At 47.1% G+C, this 23,106-nt stretch overlaps 1 protein-coding gene across 3 annotated transcripts in view; it reads right to left on the bottom strand.

The window, feature by feature from the left end:
• ATXN7L1 (ataxin 7 like 1) overlaps positions 1–23,106 on the bottom strand; it is a 287,619-nt gene that overhangs the window by 24,808 nt on the left and 239,705 nt on the right. For all 3 annotated transcript variants that reach the window (XM_023737059.1, XM_004382608.2, XM_004382609.2), the window contains 3 exons: positions 6,459–6,742; positions 3,083–3,165; positions 1,978–2,234 (listed from right to left, as the gene is read on the bottom strand). In XM_023737059.1, the coding sequence (XP_023592827.1) occupies positions 1,978–2,234; positions 3,083–3,165; positions 6,459–6,742 (624 nt within the window). The remainder of the gene's footprint in view (positions 1–1,977; positions 2,235–3,082; positions 3,166–6,458; positions 6,743–23,106) is intronic.

Genomic DNA, 23,106 nt, shown 5'->3' with positions numbered 1-23,106 from the left:
TGGACTATGGGACATAAAATGATACTTGTGAAGAGTGTGCTTCTTAGCTCAAGTAGATACATGAGACTAAATGGGCAGCTTCTGTCCAGAGGTGAGATGAGAAGGCAGAGAGGGTCAGGAGCTGGTTGAATGGACACAGGAAATCAGGGGTGGAAAGGAGGAGTCTACTGTCACAGTAAAGGGAGAGCAGTTAGGGTCACATAACAATGTATGTATAAATTTTTGTATGAGAAACTAATTTGAATTGTAAACTTTCACTTAAACTACAACAATAAAAAAAAAAGATAATGGTAGGATAATGTGGAAAAGGATAGTGAGAATGGTAGCCCAACTTGAAGAATGTAACCAATGTCACTGAACTGTAATGCAGAAATTGTTGAAAGGGGTATCTTTGGCTGTGTATACTTCCACCAAAATAAAAACGTATTTTAAAAAATAGATGGAGAAATGGATAACAGAAAGAGAGTTTTCAAATGGGGTTCCCTGGAATTCTTGGGGAATCTGAAGTAATCCCTCCAGGGGTCCTGGGCTCTGTGTGAGGAGAGTATATCTGAGCTGGCTTCAGGAAGAGGCACATCTGCTTTTGTACTGGGTTTCATGTAAGATGTTGTTGGAATGAAAATGTTCTACAGTTAAAGGAAAAAAATTGGAAACCACTGTATATAGAATTGGAGCCCCTCCCAGAAAGTTTGGGACAGAATTCTCTCTTCAGCTCTAAAGCGAGAGTAATATTCTTAATCAACATCTGCATTAGAGTAAACCAAAAAAACCCAAACCCGTTGCCATCGAGTCGATTCTGACTCATAGTGACCCTACAGGACAGAGCTGAAATGCCCCATAGGGTTTCCAAGGAGCGCCTGGTGGATTCGAACTGCCAACCTTTTGGTTAGCAGCCGTAGCTCTTACCTACTACACCACCAGGGTTTCCATTAGAGTAAGAAGTAATCATAAAATGATGACAAATCGAGGCACAGCAAGGAAGAGGGTGAAAATGGATGATAATGGTTATGATGATGGAAATGTATGGGAGTGACAATTCCATGTGACCATGCCCTCTCCGAAATGCCTGAAACTGAGATCAGCCATTCCCACAGAGGGACTCTGGCTGTCAAACTTGGGTCGGGCTCGCACCAAAGCAGAAGGGACGAGGGTGAGGATCTGCTAGATCAGTGGCTCACAAGAGCAGCTTTCTTTGTGCAGAGGGAGCTCTGAGGACAGGTAGCCTCTGTTATGCCAATTTCCCCTTCACCCTTCTCATAGGAGAGTTGTAGGAAAATTCACAACATATTGTGGCAAATGGGCTAGCATGGCCTAAACAGTCCCTGAGGTGTGCTGATCACTCAACCACCCAGGTTTTCGCTACTCCCTGCTCCAGGAAACTTCAACTAATATGAAAACCCAGGTGCCAGAAAGTTTCCTGGTGGCTGATGTGTCATCCTTCCAGGTATTTACTTCAGTCCTGCTCGGTAAGGAGTCCCTGGATGATGCAAATGGTTAAGGGCTGGGTTACTAACTGAAAGGGTGGCAATTTGAACCCATGCAGAGGCACCTCAGAAGAAAATCCTGGTGATCTACTTTTGAAAGATTACAGCCACTGAAAACCCTATGGAGCGCAGTTCTACTCTGCAACACACGGGGTTGCCATGAGTTGCAAATGACTGAACAAACAACTGATTTGGTTTTGGTTTTCTTGCTTTGCAAAAACACATACTGTGGATACTGAGGTCTACCCATGAAGGATGATGATGACGATGATGACATTGATGATGATGGGAGCAGCTAAAACGTGTTGAATGCTACGTGGAAGGCACTGGGCTGAACTCCTTATGCACGTGACCTCACTTAAACTTCACAACAGCCTTATGAGGTAGAATGATTATGGCTTCCATTTAACACATGATCTGACTATGCACACCCCAACAAGGGCAAGTAACTTGACCAAGGGCTCAGAGCTACTACCACCACAGTGGGACTTACCTAGGAAGTATGGAGTTGGGAGGCCTGGATTTTGCAGGGGATGCAACTTTAGATTCTGGCCCAGAGTTCCCTGAAGATCCAGGAAGAGACTCCTGTGCTGGCCCCGACTGGCATGGAAGTATTTCCCTTGCTGAAGTCAGGAGATGCTCTTTATCTTTAACTTCTTTTTCCCGGGACTTGGCTTTGTGTTCCGCCAGAAGGAGGTCAAATTGCTTTTTCCGGCCTGGGACTGCCCTCCGATGGCTTAGCGAGTGTGTCTAAGGAGAAGAGAGATGAAAAGCACAGCCTCTTTGATCAGCACATAAACCTGCTTCCCCAGGCCCTCGATCTCAGAAACAGCAATTCATGGGCATTTAGAGGTGCTTGACAAGTCAGTTAACTTCAGGCATCAGCTCCTGTGCTGTGGCTCCGAAGAGGCAGTGACCACACAAACACAACCATGCCCTACGCTCCTGGCATTAAGAAGCCAAAGCTTCCTCCAGAAATTGGCACAAGATGACGAGCTTCAGCGCAGAACCCATCAAAGCCTCTCTGATGAAAGGCAGCCGCGGGGATGCTAGAGTTAATCCAGGTGCAGGCTGGAGGCTGGATGTGGCCCAGACAAACAGAGCCACCAAGCAGAGAGGGCCACAGCCTGATCCCAAGAAGCACTAGCAGTTCAATATGATATGGGGCTGGGGCTACCCAATGGCGGCTGCCTGGGGTCCGCTGTTCCCCGGCCACCCTGTGTGGCTGGATCAGGGGCGCGGCATATCATCCTCCCCTCCTTCCAGGGCGCCGCCGCTGCCGCTGCCGCCGCCGCCGCTCCTGCATACATTAAACTGTAGCAGGGTTTAGAACCGCCTGTGAGTGCCTATAAATACAATTTACTGTCTGGCCTCACAAGTAACAGGGGAAGCCTATTTTTTTTTTCCTTCTTAAAAAGCCAGCCAGCTTGAGGCAGGCACTCTGCTGTCATGGAAGAGAAGAAAGCATTTCCCTTACAAAGAACAGCTGGGAGTCATGTCGAGGTTCCACACCCTGCCATGTGCAGAGAGTGGCATGCAAACATTTCGACAAAGGCCCCAGCGAGAGCAGGAAGTATTTTTTATGGAAAGAGAAATACCTTGCAGGTGAGGGATCTTGTGCAAGGTTTCTTTGTCTCGGGATCCAATACTCCACAGTGTTTATTTGGGTCAAATTCTCTCTCTGGTTTAAGAAACAAACAAAAAATATAAGAAAGAAGGAGACTAAATAGGATTTGGCATTAAGACTACATTTAAAAAAAAAATGCACATTTGCACCAACAAGTGAGACATTGTTAGGCAATCTGTTTTTTTTTTTTTTTTCTTTTTCCAACCGGCTGCTAAACTGCTTCAAGAACCGCTCAGAGGAAAATGGCATTCCCCTGTGAACCCACAGTCCCCAAGTCCAGCAGAGATGCAGAATGCAGCACTGAGCACAGGGGCTGGGGTGGGGGCGAGCACAGAGGGAAGGAGCATGCTGCTGCTGTGACAGTTTATTTTATTTGAAATGGTTTCACAGGTAGTTGGCACTTTGGGCAAAGCTGGCTGCAGCTCAGGAAGAGCTACCTGAGGCTGGAGGGCCACTTTTTCCAGAGCTGCTCCGGGAGTACGTCCATCCCCGCCCTGCCTTCCTGCTAGTTTTGGCCACTTAAACAGGAGATTGTTCCTTGACATGCCAGTGTGACCTGCCTCCCTCAAGCTTTGCAAAGTCCTCAGCACAAGGCTTTCCACGCAGGCTCACTGCCCAGAAAACTGTTTACCTGACTCAGGGACATTTTGGTGGTGTCACAGCGGGGGCAGGGGAAAGTTTGGGCGTGTTTTTTATGTGCATCTGACGTTGAAGGTGCAGAAAGAACCAAAAAACCCAAACTCATTGCCATTGAGTCTATTCCAACTCATGGCAACCCTATGTGTTACAGAGTAGAACTGCTCCACAGAGTGTTCTTGGCTTTCAGGCCTTTCTTCCACAACACTGCTGGGTGGGTTCAAGCCGCCAACCTTTAGGTTAGTAGTTGAGAGCAAACTGCAGAAAGGACAAGGCCTGCTAATCTCACAGCTCGCTCTGCCCCCAGTCCTGGGCCTGACACTCCAAATGAGGCTCAGACAGGGTGGTCGTGCCCTTGGGATGAATGATGGCCATGTAGGGAGGCCAGGCTTTCCCAAGCTCCTGCCTTCCAACTGGATTGTCAGTGGCTCGTGCTGAGGTTACTTCTAAGGAATCTGTTCTTTTTCTGCCCACTGTGGATCCTTCACACCTCCTGGGATTACAAAAGTGCCCTCTTCACCTGGAAAATGAGGGGATGTGAAGGGATCTCTAAATAACCTTTGAAGCTTTAAAGCTCCCCCTCTCAGCTGGCCTGTGCCCTCTCTGGAAGGCACCCAACAAACACCTGAACTACTGACAAGCTCTTCTGGGCAGGCTGGAAGACTGGTAGTGGTGTTGGTGGGTGGGGGTCTATGGAAACTTGGTGGAATGTCATCAAGAGACTGAATGGCTATAAATTAAAAAGAGGATACCTAGCCTGAAAAATTGTCTGAAATGGATGGAGTAAACTCTGAATAAAATAAATAACGAGTTCTATTTGTAAAAACAAAAAAATTTGGGGTCATGGGGTTGTTGTGGTGATGATATATGCAATAAAATTATTCTTATATCCAAGACAGATCCCCTAGCTGCCTATCAAAATGCCCCCTCCCTGTTTTTACTTTCGTCCTCTTTGTTTAGCTTCACTTTTAATAAAAAACTGCTAGGCTTGGAGATGCCCTTTTCTATAAGCCCTCCCTGCCCACCAAGAAGTGAAGGTGCCAGGTGCCAGGCCCTAGGCTGTCTGGCACGGATTTCTCTTCCTTGCATCTGTCTGTCAAAGTCAGACCCATGCCCAGCACCTCATGTTGGCCTGGAATGGAGCAGGTTGTTTGGCTGGGGCTAGGAGCTGGCTGCCCACGTGAAAGCAAGGTAGAAACAAGCAAAAGACCCGACAAAACCACCAAACACAACGCAAAAACAACAGACAGCAGCCCCCCAAACAACTGCAGGTTAGGGTGCAGGCTGGACACTATGGTCATGCTTCTGCCATGACAAGGAACCAAGGGCGCTGGACACTGTGCCCAGACCTAACAGTCTTCCAGGGAGGATGACACCCACCTCTGCGGAGTGAAATCTAACTTTCCATTCAGGAAAAAGCCAGGTGCCACCTCACTCAAAGGGAAGACCAGACTCTACCTTTTTATCTTGATGGTGTGTGAATAGTGTTGTTGTGTGCTGTCGAGTTGATTCCGACTCATAGGGACTCTATAGGACAGAGTAGAACTGCTCCATAGGGTTTCCTAGGCTGTAATCTTTACCAAAGCAGATCATCAGGTCTTTTCTCCCATGGAGTTAGCTGGTGGGTTTGAACCACCGACCTTTTGGTTAACAGTTGAATGCTTAACCATTGCACCACCAAGGCTCCAAAACCCGTTTCATTTGAATGCATTGGGCCTGAGGTACTTTGAAGAAATTATTTTATATTTTTTTTCTTTTAAGTTACAGATGTAAGACGTGTTCATTTTAGGAAAACTAGAAATACAGATAAATATAACATAGAAAGTAAAAACTGCCCAAAATTCTCGGGGTGCTTAAAAATTATGCTTACACCAGAGGATATAGTTAGCCTTTCTTTTTTTTTTTTTTCGTGGCCACCATTAGATAAATACCCACAGTGTGTGAAGAAGTTATGAAGTTTACAGCCTTTTTTAGTCTTTTGGAGAAAGCAGAGCTCCCAGATTTAGTTCTACAGCAAAGCCTAAGCAAACACCATCCACATGGGGACCCTCTGACAAGGGAGTCATCATTCCTTGAAATAGTTATATGCTACCTTTCTGGGCACCCTAAGTGCCTGCTCTGACAACCAAAGAGCAGACCTGAAAGAGATCCACCACCTGCTGTGCTGGCCTGAGCATTCCCAAATAGGAATTCCAGCCTGATTTTGTGGGAAAGGTGGTATTAGTCCCAGACCCTAGAATCAACCTGGAAACCAATGAGGCCAAAGGGCAGAGGCCGCGTATTCCTATGGAGCACAGCCTGCCGTGAGCTATTGTGTCATATCGCTGTGCATTTTCCATATCACAGCAGAACGGTCTATGGAAGCCAGGGCAGTTCAGCCTGTCAGCCTGACACTGCTGTACAGAACCACACTGCTGACAAAAACCATGGACTGTTATGGTCGATTCAGAGTATCCTGCCTCCTGGTCCCCACAGTAACTCCTGTGAAGCAATGAACCGAGCAACAGACCTCATCTGCCTGGAAAAAAGAGAACCAGTTCTCCCTCGCATTTTTTTTTTTTGGTTGGGGGGAGTTCCGTTTGCAGGTCAACTCCACGTGCCCTTTAAAATGAAACAGACCCGCTTAATTACAAGACTACATCACTCCTTGGTTATGAATGATTCGACTTCAATCTAGTCATAACCCAGACTCTAAGGACATGGACACGTACCTGAAAGTCTCCTGTAAGGCTTGTTGCTGCTTTTGGTGCCATTTTGTTGTTTCTTGTCTATTGTGGCTGACAGAATTCCTTTGCCATTTAAGATTTTCTCTGGTGAAGGTGGCACTTGCTTGGACATCAAAACCGGCTTAAATAAAGGTGGGGAGGAGACAGCAGAGGACGAGGTGGAGGACGACGTGACTGCAGTAGTGGTTGCCGAGTTCATTTTGACATTGGCACCATCTGCCTTCACTAGGTTAGGAATTTTCTCTAAACTGACTACAGGAACCGGAATGCTGAAAAACAAATGAACAAACACACACAATTGCCTTCTTTGATACATCTGGTCCATGGAGAATCTCTCCTGGCTTATCATTATCAGAGCACTTCCTTATCACTTATTTATATGACTGCTATAAGCTAGCAGCGTGAGTCCAGTTTTGCTGGGAGACTCATGCCTAGGAAAGGACCAGCAGGGGGTATGAGGCTGGCACGGTGCCAGGGACAGCATCAGCACTATGTCCCCATAGAACCTACAACTCCCTCCTCTCAGTCCTTATATGTCAGCTGTCTTGAAACAGCACCTTGGGCAGGACAAGATACCCACTGTGAAAGAAGAAGAAATGCTTGTTCCCTGAGTTCAGGGTGCCACTTGCTGAATCACTTCTCCTCCCCCCAGTCTTCAGCCAGTCTCCCACCCCAGCCCGATCGGGTCTGACATCTGCTTAGCTCAGGAGTGCTGACAGATAACGCCATGCCAAGGTGAGGCTTTGGGCCAGTGTGCCACACGACATGCTGTTGGAGGGCTTCTGGATGACTCTCCTATCCTAGGGATGGGCTCAAATTGAGTGAGCTGCCATGTAACATTATCTAATATTCCATTTTAGGCAGCTAGTTATGTAAATAGGCAGTTCTCAAGGCTGGAGGTGAGAGGATGAATCTTAAGAAGACAGCACACAGGTGCACTTTCACTCTCAGAATCTGTCACCTTAGCCCCACTTCCCTGCTATTTCTCCTGCAATGGATGTGCATTTGATTTCTGTGCTTCTGTAATGCAGAAGGACCCTGTGTCTGTGGGACTATGGAGTATTCTGTCTCCGGGTCTTGAAAGATAAGAAAAATAAGCTTTGCTCTGGTCCCTGAACTAGATTCCTTTTCCTCCTTGCAGGAGGGTAGAATGCTAACTCGCCAGCCCCCCAATCATCTTTGAGCTGAGAGTGGTGCCTACTTAGCTATCTGAATGCCAAATGATCTAGAATCTGGCTTTGACATGCCTGCAGACAATGTAGCGCATGAAAGAGAGGCTGTTTTTGGCAAGGGAGGAATCTTATCTGTCCACGTGGCTGGTTGGCTTTCCCTTCTCTAAAGATTCACAGATCATTTCTTTGACCAACTTGTTCATGAAATTATTTTAGCAATCCCTCAGGTTCTGCCCCTTTTCTGACTTTGAAACAGGATCACAGATGTTATTTACAGATCTGTGCCAATGAGAAGGGCACACAGCAGCGGACCAGACTGCTGCCAGACATCATGAACATTGCCAGACGTCACCTAGGACCATATGCTTTCTTGGCCCCAGGAAGGGTGGTGTGGCTTCGTGTCCCATGTGAAGGGAAACTGGAAGCGTGGTTTTTAGTAATAACCCAAATCATTGCCAACTCCGCCTTGATCGGAGTGTCTGAGATACAGCTAAACTGCGGTGACTTTCTGTTTAATGGCAATTTTCAAAGCATTCACATACTGCTGAAGACTAGTACAAGAAGCCCTTTAAGAGAGCACAAGAAGAACCCATAATAGATGCTGCTTGGTGAAATTAGTTCTGCATTCCTATTTTTTTCTAAATGGTAAAAAATGCAGAACCCTGTGCTAGAGAGTTCTCCTAGGGTCATTCCCTTACTTGTTTTTAAAGAAACACAAACTACAAAACTCATTTACTTGTATACTTAAAATGGTGAATTTTATTGTATGTAAATTATATCTCAATAAACCTGGTTTAAAAAATACATATTATAAGAGCCTGTTCAAGAAGCTTTTGTTGATTCACTTTTGCACCCTTGTTCTGATCTGCTGCCTTTTATTTCTTTAGAAAAATTAAACTTCAAGTGTTTATAATACATGGACCGCTAGCCAGGTGAGAAGATTCCCTAGCACCTGAGTGGCCTTCTCTAGCACACTTCTTTGTGAATCCAAGTAAGTTCAGGAAAGAAGTTAGGACTTTCAAGTTCCAGATCTAGCTCTTGTTCCATGAGCTAGTATAGTAAGAGAAAGGCTCCAGTTTCCACGAACAGTACCGTGGGCATGCGTTCAGCACTCATGACCTTAACAGACAGAGACATGGGGCCTGTGACAGAATAATCCACAGCAGTTGTGCAAACTGAAATACACTTAGAACTGAGTCACCAAATCAAAAACTGAATCTGCTGCTGTTGATTTGATTCCTATTCACAGAGATCCTATAAGACAGTAGAACTGCCCCCATAGGGTTTCCAAGGAGTGGCTGGTGGATTCATACTGCCAGTCTTTTGATTAGCAGCCAAGTTCTTAACCACTGCGCCACCAGGGCTCCTAAGAACTGAGCCAAGTGTTCCACAAATACTCATAGTACAGACTGCGTTCCTCCCCTAAAGTCAACGTCCAGCCCAAGGTGTGCTCCTGAAAGCAGCCACCAGAGCACAGGTGGCCATATGGGAAAGTGTCAGTGGACTCATCTCCTTGGTAATGCCTTTTCCAAGTTGTGTGCAACTGAGCATGTGCCAGGCCAGCTGATGTCAGTGACTGATCTCCTAAGTTAGATTTTTCTCCACTACATAATGAGTATGGCTCATTCATACTCTTCACTGAAACACTCCCAGAACTCAGTTGGACTTTCATCCCAGTATCTGCAGGCAGGGTGTGAACTTGGGACCCATTAGAAATGGGAAGGCTGATGATGTGCAGCCCTCTGGAATTTAGTTTTCTTGGATGAGGAGTGGGAGGTGTTAGGGAAAAAATTCTGATCAACAATGTTTCAAAGGATTCCAAAGACCAGATGAGTTGGAAAGGAGCTGAGCCATTGAGTAAATGCCCCTGATGCCAGGTAAGGTGGGAAGAGAAGGAGACTGAGTTCTTCTGGGGTGGGAACTCCAAGGGTCTTTGTTAATGGAGAGGGGCTACAGATAGAGCGAAGCAGGTAGAACCTGGGAGCTGCCCCTGATAGCTTCTTCTTAGGTGTTCTTTCTCTTCCCCAAAACTTGGGGCTGGGCTGAGAAGGTACTTCTGCTGCAAATTAAAAGGAGATAAAGGAAGCAGGCAGCTCAATGATAGTGAGAAGGTCAAATACATTCTTATAGGGAATGAAAGAGAGGAGTTTGAATCACACTGATCTGACCTTGCCACCCACATCCCCCAGATAAATGCTAGTCATTAGCTCATCCGAGTATTTAGCCTCCTTTCTTCACTGCTACTGGGGACAACCTTGAGATCCTAAACTGATGAACAAAGGAAGAAATGATTGCAAGATGATGCCATGCGATCTGGAAAGCCAATCCAGAGATCCGATCTTTTTCAAGTTAAGAGCTTGGGCTGACCTAAGAACCTGCTGAGAGTTCCTCATCCCTACTTGGCTGGCATGCCGATCCCTTGCATTTACCTATACCCCAGCGGGCAAGACACACAGCGTCTGGAGCCATTGCCCTGGTACTGTCCTCTGCTTTCTCCCATTTGTCCCTTCCTCACCCCCTCACTTCCTCTGCCACGTACCTTCCTCAGTTAGTAAAGTGTCCAGCCCTGGGCGAGTAAGGGCCCCTTTCTGATGGCAGCGGACCCCCAAATAACAGGTTTGATTATTTCCCTTCTGGAAATAAGCCAGAAGATTCTATCTAACCCCTGCCATCCCAGTAGAGGTATCCATGTGCAGTTAGGGGCTGGGAGAGTGTGGTTAGTTGGCAACACCCAGATGACTGACTTAAGTGGATTTATTATTCTGTTTGCTTAGGTGATAAACACTTCTGGTAGTTACCTGGGGTTAGCCAAAGTCCCCAAAAGTTCCTTCCCCTTCAGCTAAGAGATTTGTTTACATACTCCCCCAAGTTTACAATTAGTTGCATTTACCCACTCACTGTTGTCCTTTCTGTGAAGAGCTGTGCTTGAAAGAGAGAGATGAGTCCGCTCTTCCCCTGCTGCTTTCATAATGCCTGTTTTGTTCGCTGGAGATGAACTCTTCCAGGGAGCCAAGGGCTGCTGCTTGTTCCACTCTGTGCCACATACCCCGGGAGTGCTTATCTCCTTGTTATCTCAGTACCTGGGTCTTATGGCCTGGGAAGTGATCCCACAGCCCAGAAGAGTCCTCCCTCACCCTGCTCGGCTACATGGGAGGCGTCCACCTTCTGTTTCTTTTGTGCTGCCCATGTCTTCTTCCAAGGAGCACTGGTGGCACAACGGTTGAAGTGCTCGGCTGCTAAACAAAAGGCTGGTGGCTCCGTGAGAGGAAACACCTGGCGATGTACTCCTGTTGCCATCGAGTCAGTTCCAATTCATAGTGACCCTATAGCAATGCTAGAGGATGGAGCAGAACTGCCCCATAGGGTTTCCAAGGCTGTAGATCTTTCAGAAGTAGACTATAGATTGGCTGGTGGGTTCGAACCACCAACCTTTCATTTAGCAGCTGAGCACTTTAACCACTGCGCAATCAGGGCTCCTCATAAAGATTACAGCCTACGAAACCCTATGGGGCAGTTCTACCCTGTCTTATAGGGTTGCTACGAGTTGGAATCAACTCGATGGCACACAACAACAACATGTCTTCTTCCTGTGTGTTGGACCTGTCTGAATGCATCTTTCTGGACCAAGGGGGGCCTCCGGCTTTAAGAAAAATGGTTCTTTTGGCACCAAGTAGATTTGCCTCCCTGTCCAGTGATGTCTGCAGAAGAGCAGAGGTGGAGAATGATGATGGTGCTGCAGAGAGGGCAGCGCCATGCGGCAGAGCCAGCTGCTTCCCAGCCCGCTACACTTGCCAGGTGATCATGATTTATTCTTCTCTCATCAACAGATAAGCCTTAAGAGAATGGTTCAGAAAATCTTCAGGACTGCAGAAATTATTGCCAGTCCTTACTCCACTTACCAGTGTGGGGCAAAGATGTATTTGACAGGAGGGAGCCTGAGGACATACGGTATATGGCGCTGTGGGTGATGTACTCTCAGCTGTCGACCCACTGATTCCTTCAACAAAGGCTTATTCGCCTCGCGACTGGCTGGGCAGGACTATGAGGTTCCCAGACTCCCTGGCAGGTCCTTGCAATGGCCATTTCACCCAGCCTCTTGCCTTCTAAGCAGTGACAGCATAAAGTCATCTCAAGTAAAAAGGGATTTACTCTATTTTAAAAGACTCCCAGAGAAGGAATTCTACTTGGCTCTCTTAGATGAAATTTTTGGGCTGCTATCAGGAAATTATTTATATCTAATCTAAATTCTCCACCACCCGTCTGTTGGTTTGTCAGACAGTTTGTGGCTTGCGTGTTACTATGATGCTGGAAGCTATGCCACCGGTATTTCAAATACCAGCAGGGTGACCCATGATGGATAGGATTCAGTGGAACTTCCAGACTAAGACAGACTAGGAAGAAAAGCCTGACCATCTACTTCTGAAAATTTGTTTTTGTTTTTGTTAGGTGCTGTCGATTTCGACTCATAGCAATCTCACGTGAAAGAGTAGAACTGCCCCATAGAGTTTTCTTGGCTGTAATCTTTATGGAAGCAGACTACCACGTCTTTCTCCCATGGAGCCTCTGGGTAGGTTCGAACTGTCAACCTTTCAGTTAGCAGCCAAGCACCTAACCACTGTGCCACCAGGGCTCCTTTCTGAAAATTAGCCTATGAAAACCTTGTAGATCACAACAGAACATTGTCCCACTTGCTTGCTTTGGGCACATCATCAAGAGGGATCAATTGCTGGAGGAGGCCATCCTACTTGGTGAAGTAGAGGGCCAATGAAGCATAGTAACTGCAACATGGCCTTGAACCTGCTGGCAGTTGTGAGGACGACACTAGACTGGGCAACATTTGTTCTTGTTGTACTTGAGGTCCCACAAATAGGAGTCAATTCAATGGCAGCTAACAACAAACAACCTAAATTCTTTAACTTGAAGAAATACTTGGGACATTCTTAAAGGCTGGTTAGTCAGGCAATCACTAAGAATCAGCCTCAAAAACAGCCACAATGTCCTACCACGGTACAACAGATTCAGTAAGTGCCACATATGTCCTGATGAATGAACAAGTGGTTTTTTTTAAAAACAATACCAGAACAATACTGGGAAAACTTTCAGAAATCCAATTTGCAAAAACTTTGTGCAAACAGAAAACAGGGCAATCAGCCATCCAAAACGAAACCCACTGTCGTCAAGTCGATTCCGACTCACGGTGACTCTATAGGACAGCGTAGAACTGCCCCACAGAGTCTCCAAGGAGCAGCTGGTGGTTTTGAACTGCTGACCCTTCGGTTAGCAGCTGAGCACGTAACCACTGCACCACCACGGCTCCTCCAGTCAGCCACAGAGTGTGATAAATAAGAAAAATGGCCAGACTAATCAAGTATTCCTGAGGCTGAGAGTCAGGCCTGGTGGTCAGAGAGGAAGCATGATGGGTAATGTCTCCTGACCTCTGCACGACTTTGGCCTCTCTCCCACATAGCACGCCTTCAGTAAACCGTGAAAATGTGGTCCAGGCCTCACAGCGACTGGGAGTGAACGCTCCTGGCAGCAGAAGCAAAATAATATTGGATATCAGAGGTGTCACACCAGCCCAGGGTGGTACCAAGGGAAGCTCACCAGGGGCCCATCAAGGGCCAAGAAGGCTACAGCAGCTTCATCAGTGACTTGGATGATGGGCCAAGACCTTGTTCCTCAATTAGGTGAGGAGGTAATTAGTGCTGAGAGGAATGATGTGGGATTTACCCCTGAGCCAGTTAGGAAGGAGACAAAACCCCAAACAGACTGACTTTGATGAATTAGGAAAGTGGCCAGAGGTAAACAAAATACAGATCAGGGAGGACAAGCAGGGCTGAATTGTGAGTCTGCATCTTGTCACTGTTCTGGCAAATTCATAGCGTATGTAGAGTGTTTCTTACAAGAAAGTTCAGGATAACGCTTAGGCACACACACTTTGAAATCAGATGAACCAAGCCAACGTCTATGTTTTCTATTGCTAGATGCATTCTCTATGTTTTCTATTGCTAGATGCATTCTCGTAGGAAAGCCATTGACTTCCAGGCTTCAGGGCCTTGCAAGACCATAAGGACTTTTGTGAGAATTAGAAAAAGGGCAGCTGATGGGCAAGTAGGGTGAGGACTGATTCCAGTTCTTTCTTGCCTCCACAGCTGGGTGGCCTTGTTCAAAACCCGCTCAAGTATATGGGGCTGCCCTGCCTAGCTTATCTCAGGATTTCACCTTTCTAGATGTTTTCTTATCAGTAAAACAAAGATAAGGATACATATTTGCAATGATTAAGAGAGAAAATACATATAAGTGCTTAGTATAGTGCCAAGCACATAATTATTGTTGTCGTTGGCCCCTGACTCGTGGTGACCCCATGAGTATGAGAGTAGAAAACTCCATGGGGTTTTCAGTGGCTGATTTTTCAGAAGTACATTGCCAGGCCTTTCTTCCAAGGTGCCTATGGGTGCACTCAAACCTCCAACATTTTGCTTAGCAGCCGAGCGCCTTAACTATTTGCATCACTTAGGGACTCCCAGCACACAATAGGACCTCAATAAACTAGAGCTGAAACAAAAAGGGGATAGAGGATCACACCATCCCTTCTCCCCACTGGACCTGATATTTCTGAGATACATGTTTGGGGTACAAGTCATGGTCACTGTCAGAAACTCCTTGTCTTCTTCATGCCCTCCTCTTCTGGTTCCACAAGGGAAGAAGGGGTGGACGAGGTGGCAGGAGGCAGGGGCAGGAGATGGGCAGAGCAGGTAGCCTTCCACTTCTGGGTGGTGCAGTGGAGAGGAAAAACCAAATGAGGTAGGAAGCATTCCCAGACTTGACAGCCCCCTTCCAGAAGCCTTCAGCCCTCCTCGATAATCCCACCTGCTTTTCGATGCCTAATCTTCTAGGGAGTGCCCAAGCCTCAAGCGGTGGTTAAAGCTCCCGCCTGGATAATACATTCTGTAAGAGGGATGAGCAGGAACTCTAGCCTCCTCTCATGTTGTCTCCTGCAATTCTGAAGTATCTTAGGCAACGAGGGTCCCCCTAGCTCTAAGGCTCCTTTCCGAGGAATAAGTATATGTCTCCCCACCCCCAACCCGAGGCTGCTCCAGTTTCCCTGGAAAGCAGGAGGCCCGGCTTGTCTTGTTAATCTCTCCTACCCTTCTGTTTAATCAGGGCTTCCCAGGACAGAGAGCTCAGAAGGTAGTCTCCGAATCCGCTGGAAGAACAACAGGGTGCTAAATGCGCTGACATTCCTGGGGAGTCCTGGGGAAAAACATCAGCACAAGGAAAAGACAGTCCTGTCACAGTAGGGTATATGACACGAACGGTCTGGCTCTGGGGTGTCCTTTGGGGCCAGCAGTGCCTGCAATGAGTCCACGAGGGTTTTAAGGGCAACCCTGGACCAAATCAGTGCCTTTCCTTCCACAAATTTGAACTGAAAGCCTCACAATTAAAATGCTTCCGGCGGAGGGAAACGGCCACTGGAATTCACATTAACGCATAAAATGGTACTAGAGTCTTTGGGGGCAGGTTCTGAGACAGTGGCGCTCAGGAGGCAGTGGGCTCTGGAGGGCGCACTGGTGCAGAGCGGGCAGCGCGCCAGGAACTGGGATCCCAAAGCGGGCCGGGCCGGCTCAGCCCCAGATAGCAAGCGGCGCGCTCCCCTCTGCAGCCACCAGAGGGCACCGGCTCCCGCCGCACGAGCGCACGCTGCCCAGGCGGTCGGCCCCGCGCCCAGAACCAGTGCAGCCGAGACATTGCTCTTTCCCCAACCTCTGGGCCAACCCGACCCGCGGGAGAGTAGGGAAAGACTCGGTACAGGACATCCTCCTTCCCCAGCTGGGGCCGGCGCCTCCTGCAGGGAGTCCCTGGACTCCCGGCCTGGGCCTGAGAGTGGAAGGAAAGTGCGCTCTCCTGCCCTTTTGCTTTCCAGAAGCTTGTTATGAGCACTCTGGGGGGTGAGGAGAGGGCCCAGCAGCGTGGCTAGCGTCAGCGACCCAGCCTCTGCTCCCCTAGAGTTTCCTTCAGAAAGAGATTGCCCAGGGGTCCCCTTCCCCTTTCAGAGGCCCGGGTGCCACTCACCTCACTTTCTCCTTTTCACAATTGGAATTTGGTGCTGGACAGGCAGTCCTGCACCTAAACCACCTCCATTCAGAAAACTACGCATATTTTTTTAAATCTTCAAAATTCCAGTCTTCACACTGACCCACAGCAAACTCATGAAACTTTTCTCCCGAATTAAACATGCTTTTATTTTTTAAAAGATCGTAATTGTGCTCATGTACATAGACTAAGAGGCAGTCATTGGAACAGAGCAAGGGGATACTGCGTGGTTTAAAATCTGAAAAGGTGTGCATCGGGGTTGTACTCTTTGACTATACTTACTCAATCTGTATGCTGAGCAAGTAATCTGAGAAGCTGGACTATTTGAAGAAGAATGTGGCATCAGGATTGGAGGAAGACTCATTAACCTTCAATAGGCAGATGACATAACCTTGCTTGCTGAAAGTAAAGAGGACTTGAAGCACTTACTAGTGAGGATCAAAGACTACAACCTTCAGTATGGATTACACCTCAACATAAAGAAAACAAAAATCCTCACAACTGGACCAATAAGCAACATCATGATAAACAGAAAAGATTGAAGTTGTCAAGGATTTCATTTTACTTGGATCCACAATCAACAACCATGGAAGCAGCAGTCAAGAAATCAAACGACGTATTACATTTAGCAAATCTGCCGCAAAAGCCTTCTTTAAAGTGTTAAAAAGCAAAGATGTCAGTTTGAGGACTAAGGTGCGCCTAACCCAAGCCATGGTATATTGAATTGCCTCATATGCATGCAAAAGCTGGACAATGAATAAGGAAGACCGAGGAAGAATTGCTGCCTTTGAATTATGGTGCTGGCGAAGAATACTGAATACACCATGGACTGCCAGAAGAATGAATAAATCTGTCTCGGAAGAAGTACAGCCAGAATGCTCCTTAGAAGCGAGGATGGTGAGACTTCATCTCACATACTTTGGACATGTTATCAGGAGGGACCAGTCCCTGGAGAAGGACATCATGCTTGGTAAAGTAGAGGGTCAGTGGAAAAGAGGAAGACCCTCAGTGAGATGGACTGACACAGTGGCTGAATAAGGGGCTCAAATATAGCAATGACTGTGAGGATGGCACAGGACTGGGCAGCATTTCGTTCTGTTGCACTTGGGGTCACTATGAGTCAGAACTGACTTGATGGCATCTACAACAACAATTATGTGAACAACATCACCATCCAGCAGTTAGAGACCCTGGCTCTTCCCTGACATTCAGTCACAAGTCCATCTAACAAGACTACCTCTTACAGCTGTTAGAACAGCCCCCTCTATCCACAGTCAGTTCAGGCCGTGCTGGCACTTGCCTATACCATGATAAAAGTCCCCATCACTGGTCTTTCCACCTCTGCCTCTCTGAGTGCTCTGAAACAACTCCAAGCATACAAATCTGCTCATGCCATGCCTCTGCTTACAGTCTTTGCAGTTTCTCCACTGCTCTTAAGTACCAAGACCAACTATCTTGGCCACTACACGAGGTCCTTCATAGCCTGGCTGCCCAATACCTCCTGCCCTTCTCTGACAGACAGCCTGGCTCAACTTCTCACCACTCCTTGAAGAGTAAGTGCTCCTGCCTGGCCCTGCGCCTTTCATTGGCTAGGCGGTACCCTCTGCTGGTATGCCCCTCCCCCTGGACTTAGTGGACACTCCCCATCTGTCCAGATTGGATGCAATGCCTCTCTCAGTGCTAGCTGTTCCTTCCCATGTATTTCTGCCACACTAATTGTGTCAAATAGTTCTCTTTCATTTTATTTATGTATTTATTATTATTTTATTTTCTCTATTAGTTGTTGTTAGTTGCCACTGAGTTGACTCTAACTCATGGCACCTATGTGTTCGGAGTAGAACTGCTCCACAGGGTTCCCAAGGCTGTGACCTTTTGGAAGCAGATCGCCAAGCCTGTCTTCCGAGGGGCCTCTGGGTGTGTTTGAACCATCAGCTTTTGGCTAGTAGTCGAGTGCTCAATCATTTGCACCACCCAAAGACTCCTAATTGTGTCAAATGGTAAGGTTTTATTTTTGTCTATCTGTCCTGACCAGACAGTGAGCGACCTGAGGGTAAGAACGTTGTCCTTGTTCACCTCTGCAATGAGCCCAGCACTATATGCATTATCTGGCACTTAGGAAGGGCTCAGTAAATGTTTGCTGCATGAATTAATGTGCTCAGTGAAGGTTAAATCATATAACGCAATAAAAACTGAACCAGCTCACACCAGCTCTTGATAAGAGCGAATGCTGTAGGTAAGGACCAACCTGCTGTCTCTCTTCCCAGCAGAAGAGTCAGGGTGGTGATGAAGGTGAAGGTGGCGAGGCTTAAGGTGACACGCGCTGAGCACCTACCTGCCCTGGGCAGTAGGCTACGTACTCGCCCTCACCCCCAATTTTATAGATAAGTAGTAAACTGAGGGTCAGAGGGTTAAACAATTTTAAACAATTTTCTCTCTGTCATGACAAGTTTTGCTTTTCCCTTCCCCAGCTATTTGTTGTTGTTGTTGGCTACCATTTGGTCAACTTGGACTCATGGTGACCCCATGCAAAACAGAAAAAATGCTGCCTGGTCCTGTGCCATCCCCATGACTGGCTGCAGATTGGGCTGTCGTGATCCATCAGGTTTTCACTGGCTGATTTTCTTCCTAGTCTGTCTTAGTCTGGAAGCTCTGCTGAAACCTATTTAGCACCATAGCAACATGCAGTCCTCCACTGAGGGACGGGTAGCGACTGTGCATGAGGTGTACTGGCCTGGAATAAAATCTGGAGCTCCCACATAAAAGTCGAAAATTCTACCACTGGTGGTGCTTGGCTGCTAAACTGAAAGGTTGGGGGTTTGAACCCCCTAGTGGCTCTGTGGGAGAAAGAACTGGCGATCTGTTCCTGTAAAGACCAAAGTGTAGGAAGCCCTATGGGGCAGTTCATCCTGTCACATGGGGTCACTGTGAGTTAGAATTGACCTGATGGCACCAAATAACAACATTGGAATTAGCTCCATAGAGCATGTTGTTGTTGTGAGTTGCCAACAACAACAAATAGATTAGGACATCAGGAAAATGAATGGGTTCAAATATTGGCAGTAGCATTTGGTAAAGGCCAGATCATATCCTCCACCTCCAAAGGGGTTAACATTTTAGTCTATATGCAGATGACAGGAAGCCACTGAAGAATTCTGAGTAGGGCAGTGACACTTATGCACTGGTGAGGTGTGGACTGGAGGAGGGGCGGGGCGAGGGGCATGGAGACAGGTAGAGGCTATTGCAGGAATCTGGCTGAGGACTCTATGGAGAGTTACCTGAGAGATCTGCAGCACTTGAGGTCTCTAGTATTTCCCAGACTGTGTTGTATCCCTGAGAGGACGCCCTAGTTTTCTGGAGCAATCAATCCTGAGCCGTGGTCTTGCCCCCAGTTCATGCCAATATCAGGTAAGAAGAGATAAGTCAGCCTCGCTTCTCCCAGGGGTGGGCACTGGGCCAAGGTTATCATCTCCCTCTCCATGAAGCAAAGGGAAGGCTTCCAAAGCAGTTCCACTCCACTCCAGGCCCCGGGCCTCTGGGCCCCGCCCCTCTATTCTCAGCGTTAGGCAAGGAGCCCCGCCTACCTGAGGGGAGGCCTCCCCCACCCCATGTGCTGCAGGGCACGCAGGAAGCCACCAGCCTGCTGATTTTTCTTTTGCTTTGGCTCATTTTCCTTCTGGAGCAGCAGGCTCATCTCTTGCATTTTTAATAGCAGAGCATATTTAGCATTCAACACACACGTGCGGGTGATAAGGGCCAAAGAGAAGGCAACAAGCCATCCAGAGAAGAAAGCCTCCTCCCTGCCCCCCTACCCCCTAACATCTGCCCACACCATCGGGAGCTCCCCCATCAACTCACAGTGCTGGGCCAGGGTGGCCAGGGTGACAGTGGTTGGGAACACCAGGCTGGCTCACTCAGTCACTGTGCCCGGGGCCCAGGCCCCTGGCCGTGCGGGGTCCCAGGGGTAAGGGCTGAAATGCTCATCTTAGCTCAAAACTGCTAAACAGCCTTAATTTCCCAGGTCACTTGGGGGCTGCATCTGCTTGGAGCCTCCTGCAGCAGCGGGGGTGGGGTGGGGTGGGGGTGATGGAGCTTCTTCAGGGGTTCCCCAAGGCAGGGCAGTGCACTCTGGAGAGGGGGCTCGCTGCTGTCAGGCAGACCCGCAGGAAACAGATCTGGTAACAGGGTTATGCCCTCTCTGCTTTTCCCCTTTCTTCTAATGAAGAGTTATTTTTTAACCTACCTGTCTACAGAAGGGAGAAAATTACAAAACCACATACCATTTAACCTGTGCTAGAATGCCAGCAGGTCGGCCTGATCTCAGGAGTGGTGTTTTGCTTGCTGTACACGTGAATTTGAACTATTTGGGAAAGGGCACCCCGACCTGCTGTGATATCTGGTCTAAAGGCCACGGCCCACTGTCCTCAGGCTTTTGGCCTTTAGAGGCCAATACAGAGCTCACTGGGAGCCCAGGTGGCACAGCAGTTAAGGGCTCTGCTGCTAACCAAAAGGTTGGCTGTTCGAATCCACTCTGTGGTTCCGAGGGAGAAAAGACCTGTGGATCTGCTCCTGTACAGATTCCCCTGTTGCTGCTGAGTTGATCCTAACTCATAGCAACCCTGTAAGACAGAAGAGAACTGCCCCATAGGGATTCCAAGGCTGTAATCTTTATGGAAGCAGCCTGCCCCATCTTTCTCCCAAGGAGCAGCTGGTGGGTTCGAACTGCCCACCTTTAGGTTAAGCATGTTAACCACTGCACCACTAGGCCTCCTCTTCCCATAAAGATTATAGCCTAGGAAACCCTCTGGGGGCAGTTCGGCTCTGTTACATGGGGTCATTATGAGTCAAAAATCGACTTGATGGCACCTGACAACAACATCACCACAGACACAGGGCTGACTGTGAGCAGTGGAACAGAACTCTGGGCTGCAGAAGGTTCTGTGCACTGCCAAGTCCTTCCTCCAGGACTGACAGACCCAGCGGCCCCAGGCTAAGATGAGAAAGGGGTGAAAGTTCCTTTCACCTTACAACCAAATTTAAAGAGATCCAAGGGGCTAAGTTAACACACCTTCAAATCAAAGAACTACCTTACAACCAAATTTAAGGAGATCCAAGGGGCTCAGTTAACACACCTTTGAATCAAAGAACCACCAAGGTCACCTGGCCTCTATGTCTAGACCTGCACTGTCCGATATGGCAGCTATTGGCCACTTGTGGCTATTCAGCGCTTAAAATGTGGCTACTGTGGCTGCAGAACTGAATTTTAAATTTTATTTAATTTTAATTAATTAAAATTTAAAAAATTGATACTAGATTGTTATTAGAAACTTTTACATATGTCTGGAACACCTTGGATATGTAAATTTACTTTATCATCTCTAATTTTCATGAAATCTAAATACAGATCAAGTATTTCTGATGAAAATTCAGTGTCCAGATTGAGATGTACAGTAAGTGCACACAGGATTTTGAAGACCTACTGTGAAAAAAAAAGAATGCATACTATCTCATTGATTATATGTTGAAATGATAATATTCTGGATATATGTGGTTAAATAAAATATATTGTTGAAATTAATTTCACCTGTTTCTTTTTACTTTTTAAAATGTAGATACTAGAAAATTATACACATGGCACACATTATATTTCTGTTGGACAGCACTAGTCCAAACAATTCTAAGACGAAAGGTTAACTGTCTCCAGGAATGGAAATTTCACAATCCCTCTCAATGGTCTGATCAATTCCATTTGGTTCAACAAGTATTTACTGACAAGAGGACCATGTTTGTAGAGTCAGTAAGAACCTACCATGTAATACTCCACTGGTCTCACCCCTTCGGGAGCAAGGGAGAATGAAGAGAACAGGATATAAGAAAAAGATTAGTCCAAAGGACTAATGGACCACAACTACCACAGCCTCCCCCAGACTGAGTCCAGTACAGCTAGATGGTGCCTGGCTACCACCACTGACTGCTCTGACTGGGATCACAAGAGAGGGTCTTGGACAGAGCTGAAGAAGGATGTAGAACAAAATTCTAACTCACAGAAAAAGACCAGCTTTACTCGCCTGACAGACTGGAGAAACCCCAAGAGTATGGCCCCTGGATACCCTTTTAGCTCAGAGGTGAAGTCACTCCCAAGGTTCACTGTTCAGCTGGAGATTGGACAGCCCCATAAAACAAAAAGGGACTAATGAAGCACAGCAGCCCAGGGACAAGGGCTAGAGGGCAGGAGGGGACAAGAAAGCTGGTGATAGGGAACCCAACGTTAAGAAGGGACAGTGTTGACATGTCTTGGGGTTGTTAATCATTGTCATAGGGCAATATGTGAACTAACTGTTTAATGAGAAACTATTTGTTCTATAAAACTTCATCTAAGGTACAAAAAAAAAAAAAAGAATTATCTATGTGAGATCAAATTGACAACAGCAACTCAAAAGGTTTGATGGGAAGCCTAGGGGCCAGTGAGTTGAAGATAATGGTGATGGAATTATTTGGAAAAGGATTAAAGGAGAATAGCAGCAGAACTGGAAGAATGTAATCAATGTCACTGAATTGTACATGTAGAAATTTCTGAAATGGTGTATCTTTGGCTATGTATATTTTTACCAAAAAAAAAAAAGGTCCTCCAAGGTCGAGAAGGGAGAGTGTTGACATGTCGTGGGGTTGTTAACCAGTGTCATAAAACAATATGTGTACTGACTGTTTAATGAGAAACTATCTGTTCTGTAAACCTTCATCTAAAGTACAATAAAAAAATATATATATATTTTTAAAAAAAGAACCTACCACGTGGGAAGGCCTTCAGTTACTACTGAGCAGGAGGAACGCAGGCACGCTGATCTATGGCAGACCACAGAAAGCATCACAAGTGAGGGAAAAATTAAGTGCTATGGGGGTTAAAGGTCCCTGGGTGGTGCAGACGGTTAAGCACTGGACTACTAACCTAAATGTTGGTGGTTCAAACCCACCCAGAGGTGCTTTAGAAGACCCGCCTGGAGATTTGCTTAAGAAAGGTCACAGCCTTGAAAATCCTATGGAGCAGATCTACTCTGCAAATGTTGGGTCGCCATGAGCCAGAATCGACTCGACGGCAACGGACAACAATAACTAACCTAAAGGCTGACGGTTTGAACTGATGCAGTGGTACCCTGAAAGAAAGGCACGGCAATCTGCTTCCATAAAGATTACCGCCAAGAAAACGCTGTGGAGCAGTATTCTGTAACACATGGGGTTGCCACGAGTCAGAACTGACTTGACAGCAACGCGTTTTTTTTTTTTTTCCTTTAGTATGGTGGTTAAAAGGAGGAGGACAGGTGGCTGGCAAGGAGGAGATGAATAAGAGAAGGGCTTCGAGAGGAGAGGGGCAG

Source organism: Trichechus manatus, unplaced genomic scaffold (genome assembly GCF_000243295.1).
Source record: "Trichechus manatus latirostris isolate Lorelei unplaced genomic scaffold, TriManLat1.0 scaffold00096, whole genome shotgun sequence".
Lineage (NCBI taxonomy): Eukaryota > Metazoa > Chordata > Mammalia > Sirenia > Trichechidae > Trichechus > Trichechus manatus.
Note: the sequence above shows the minus strand (reverse complement) of the source record. Positions and strands in the feature narration are given on the sequence as shown.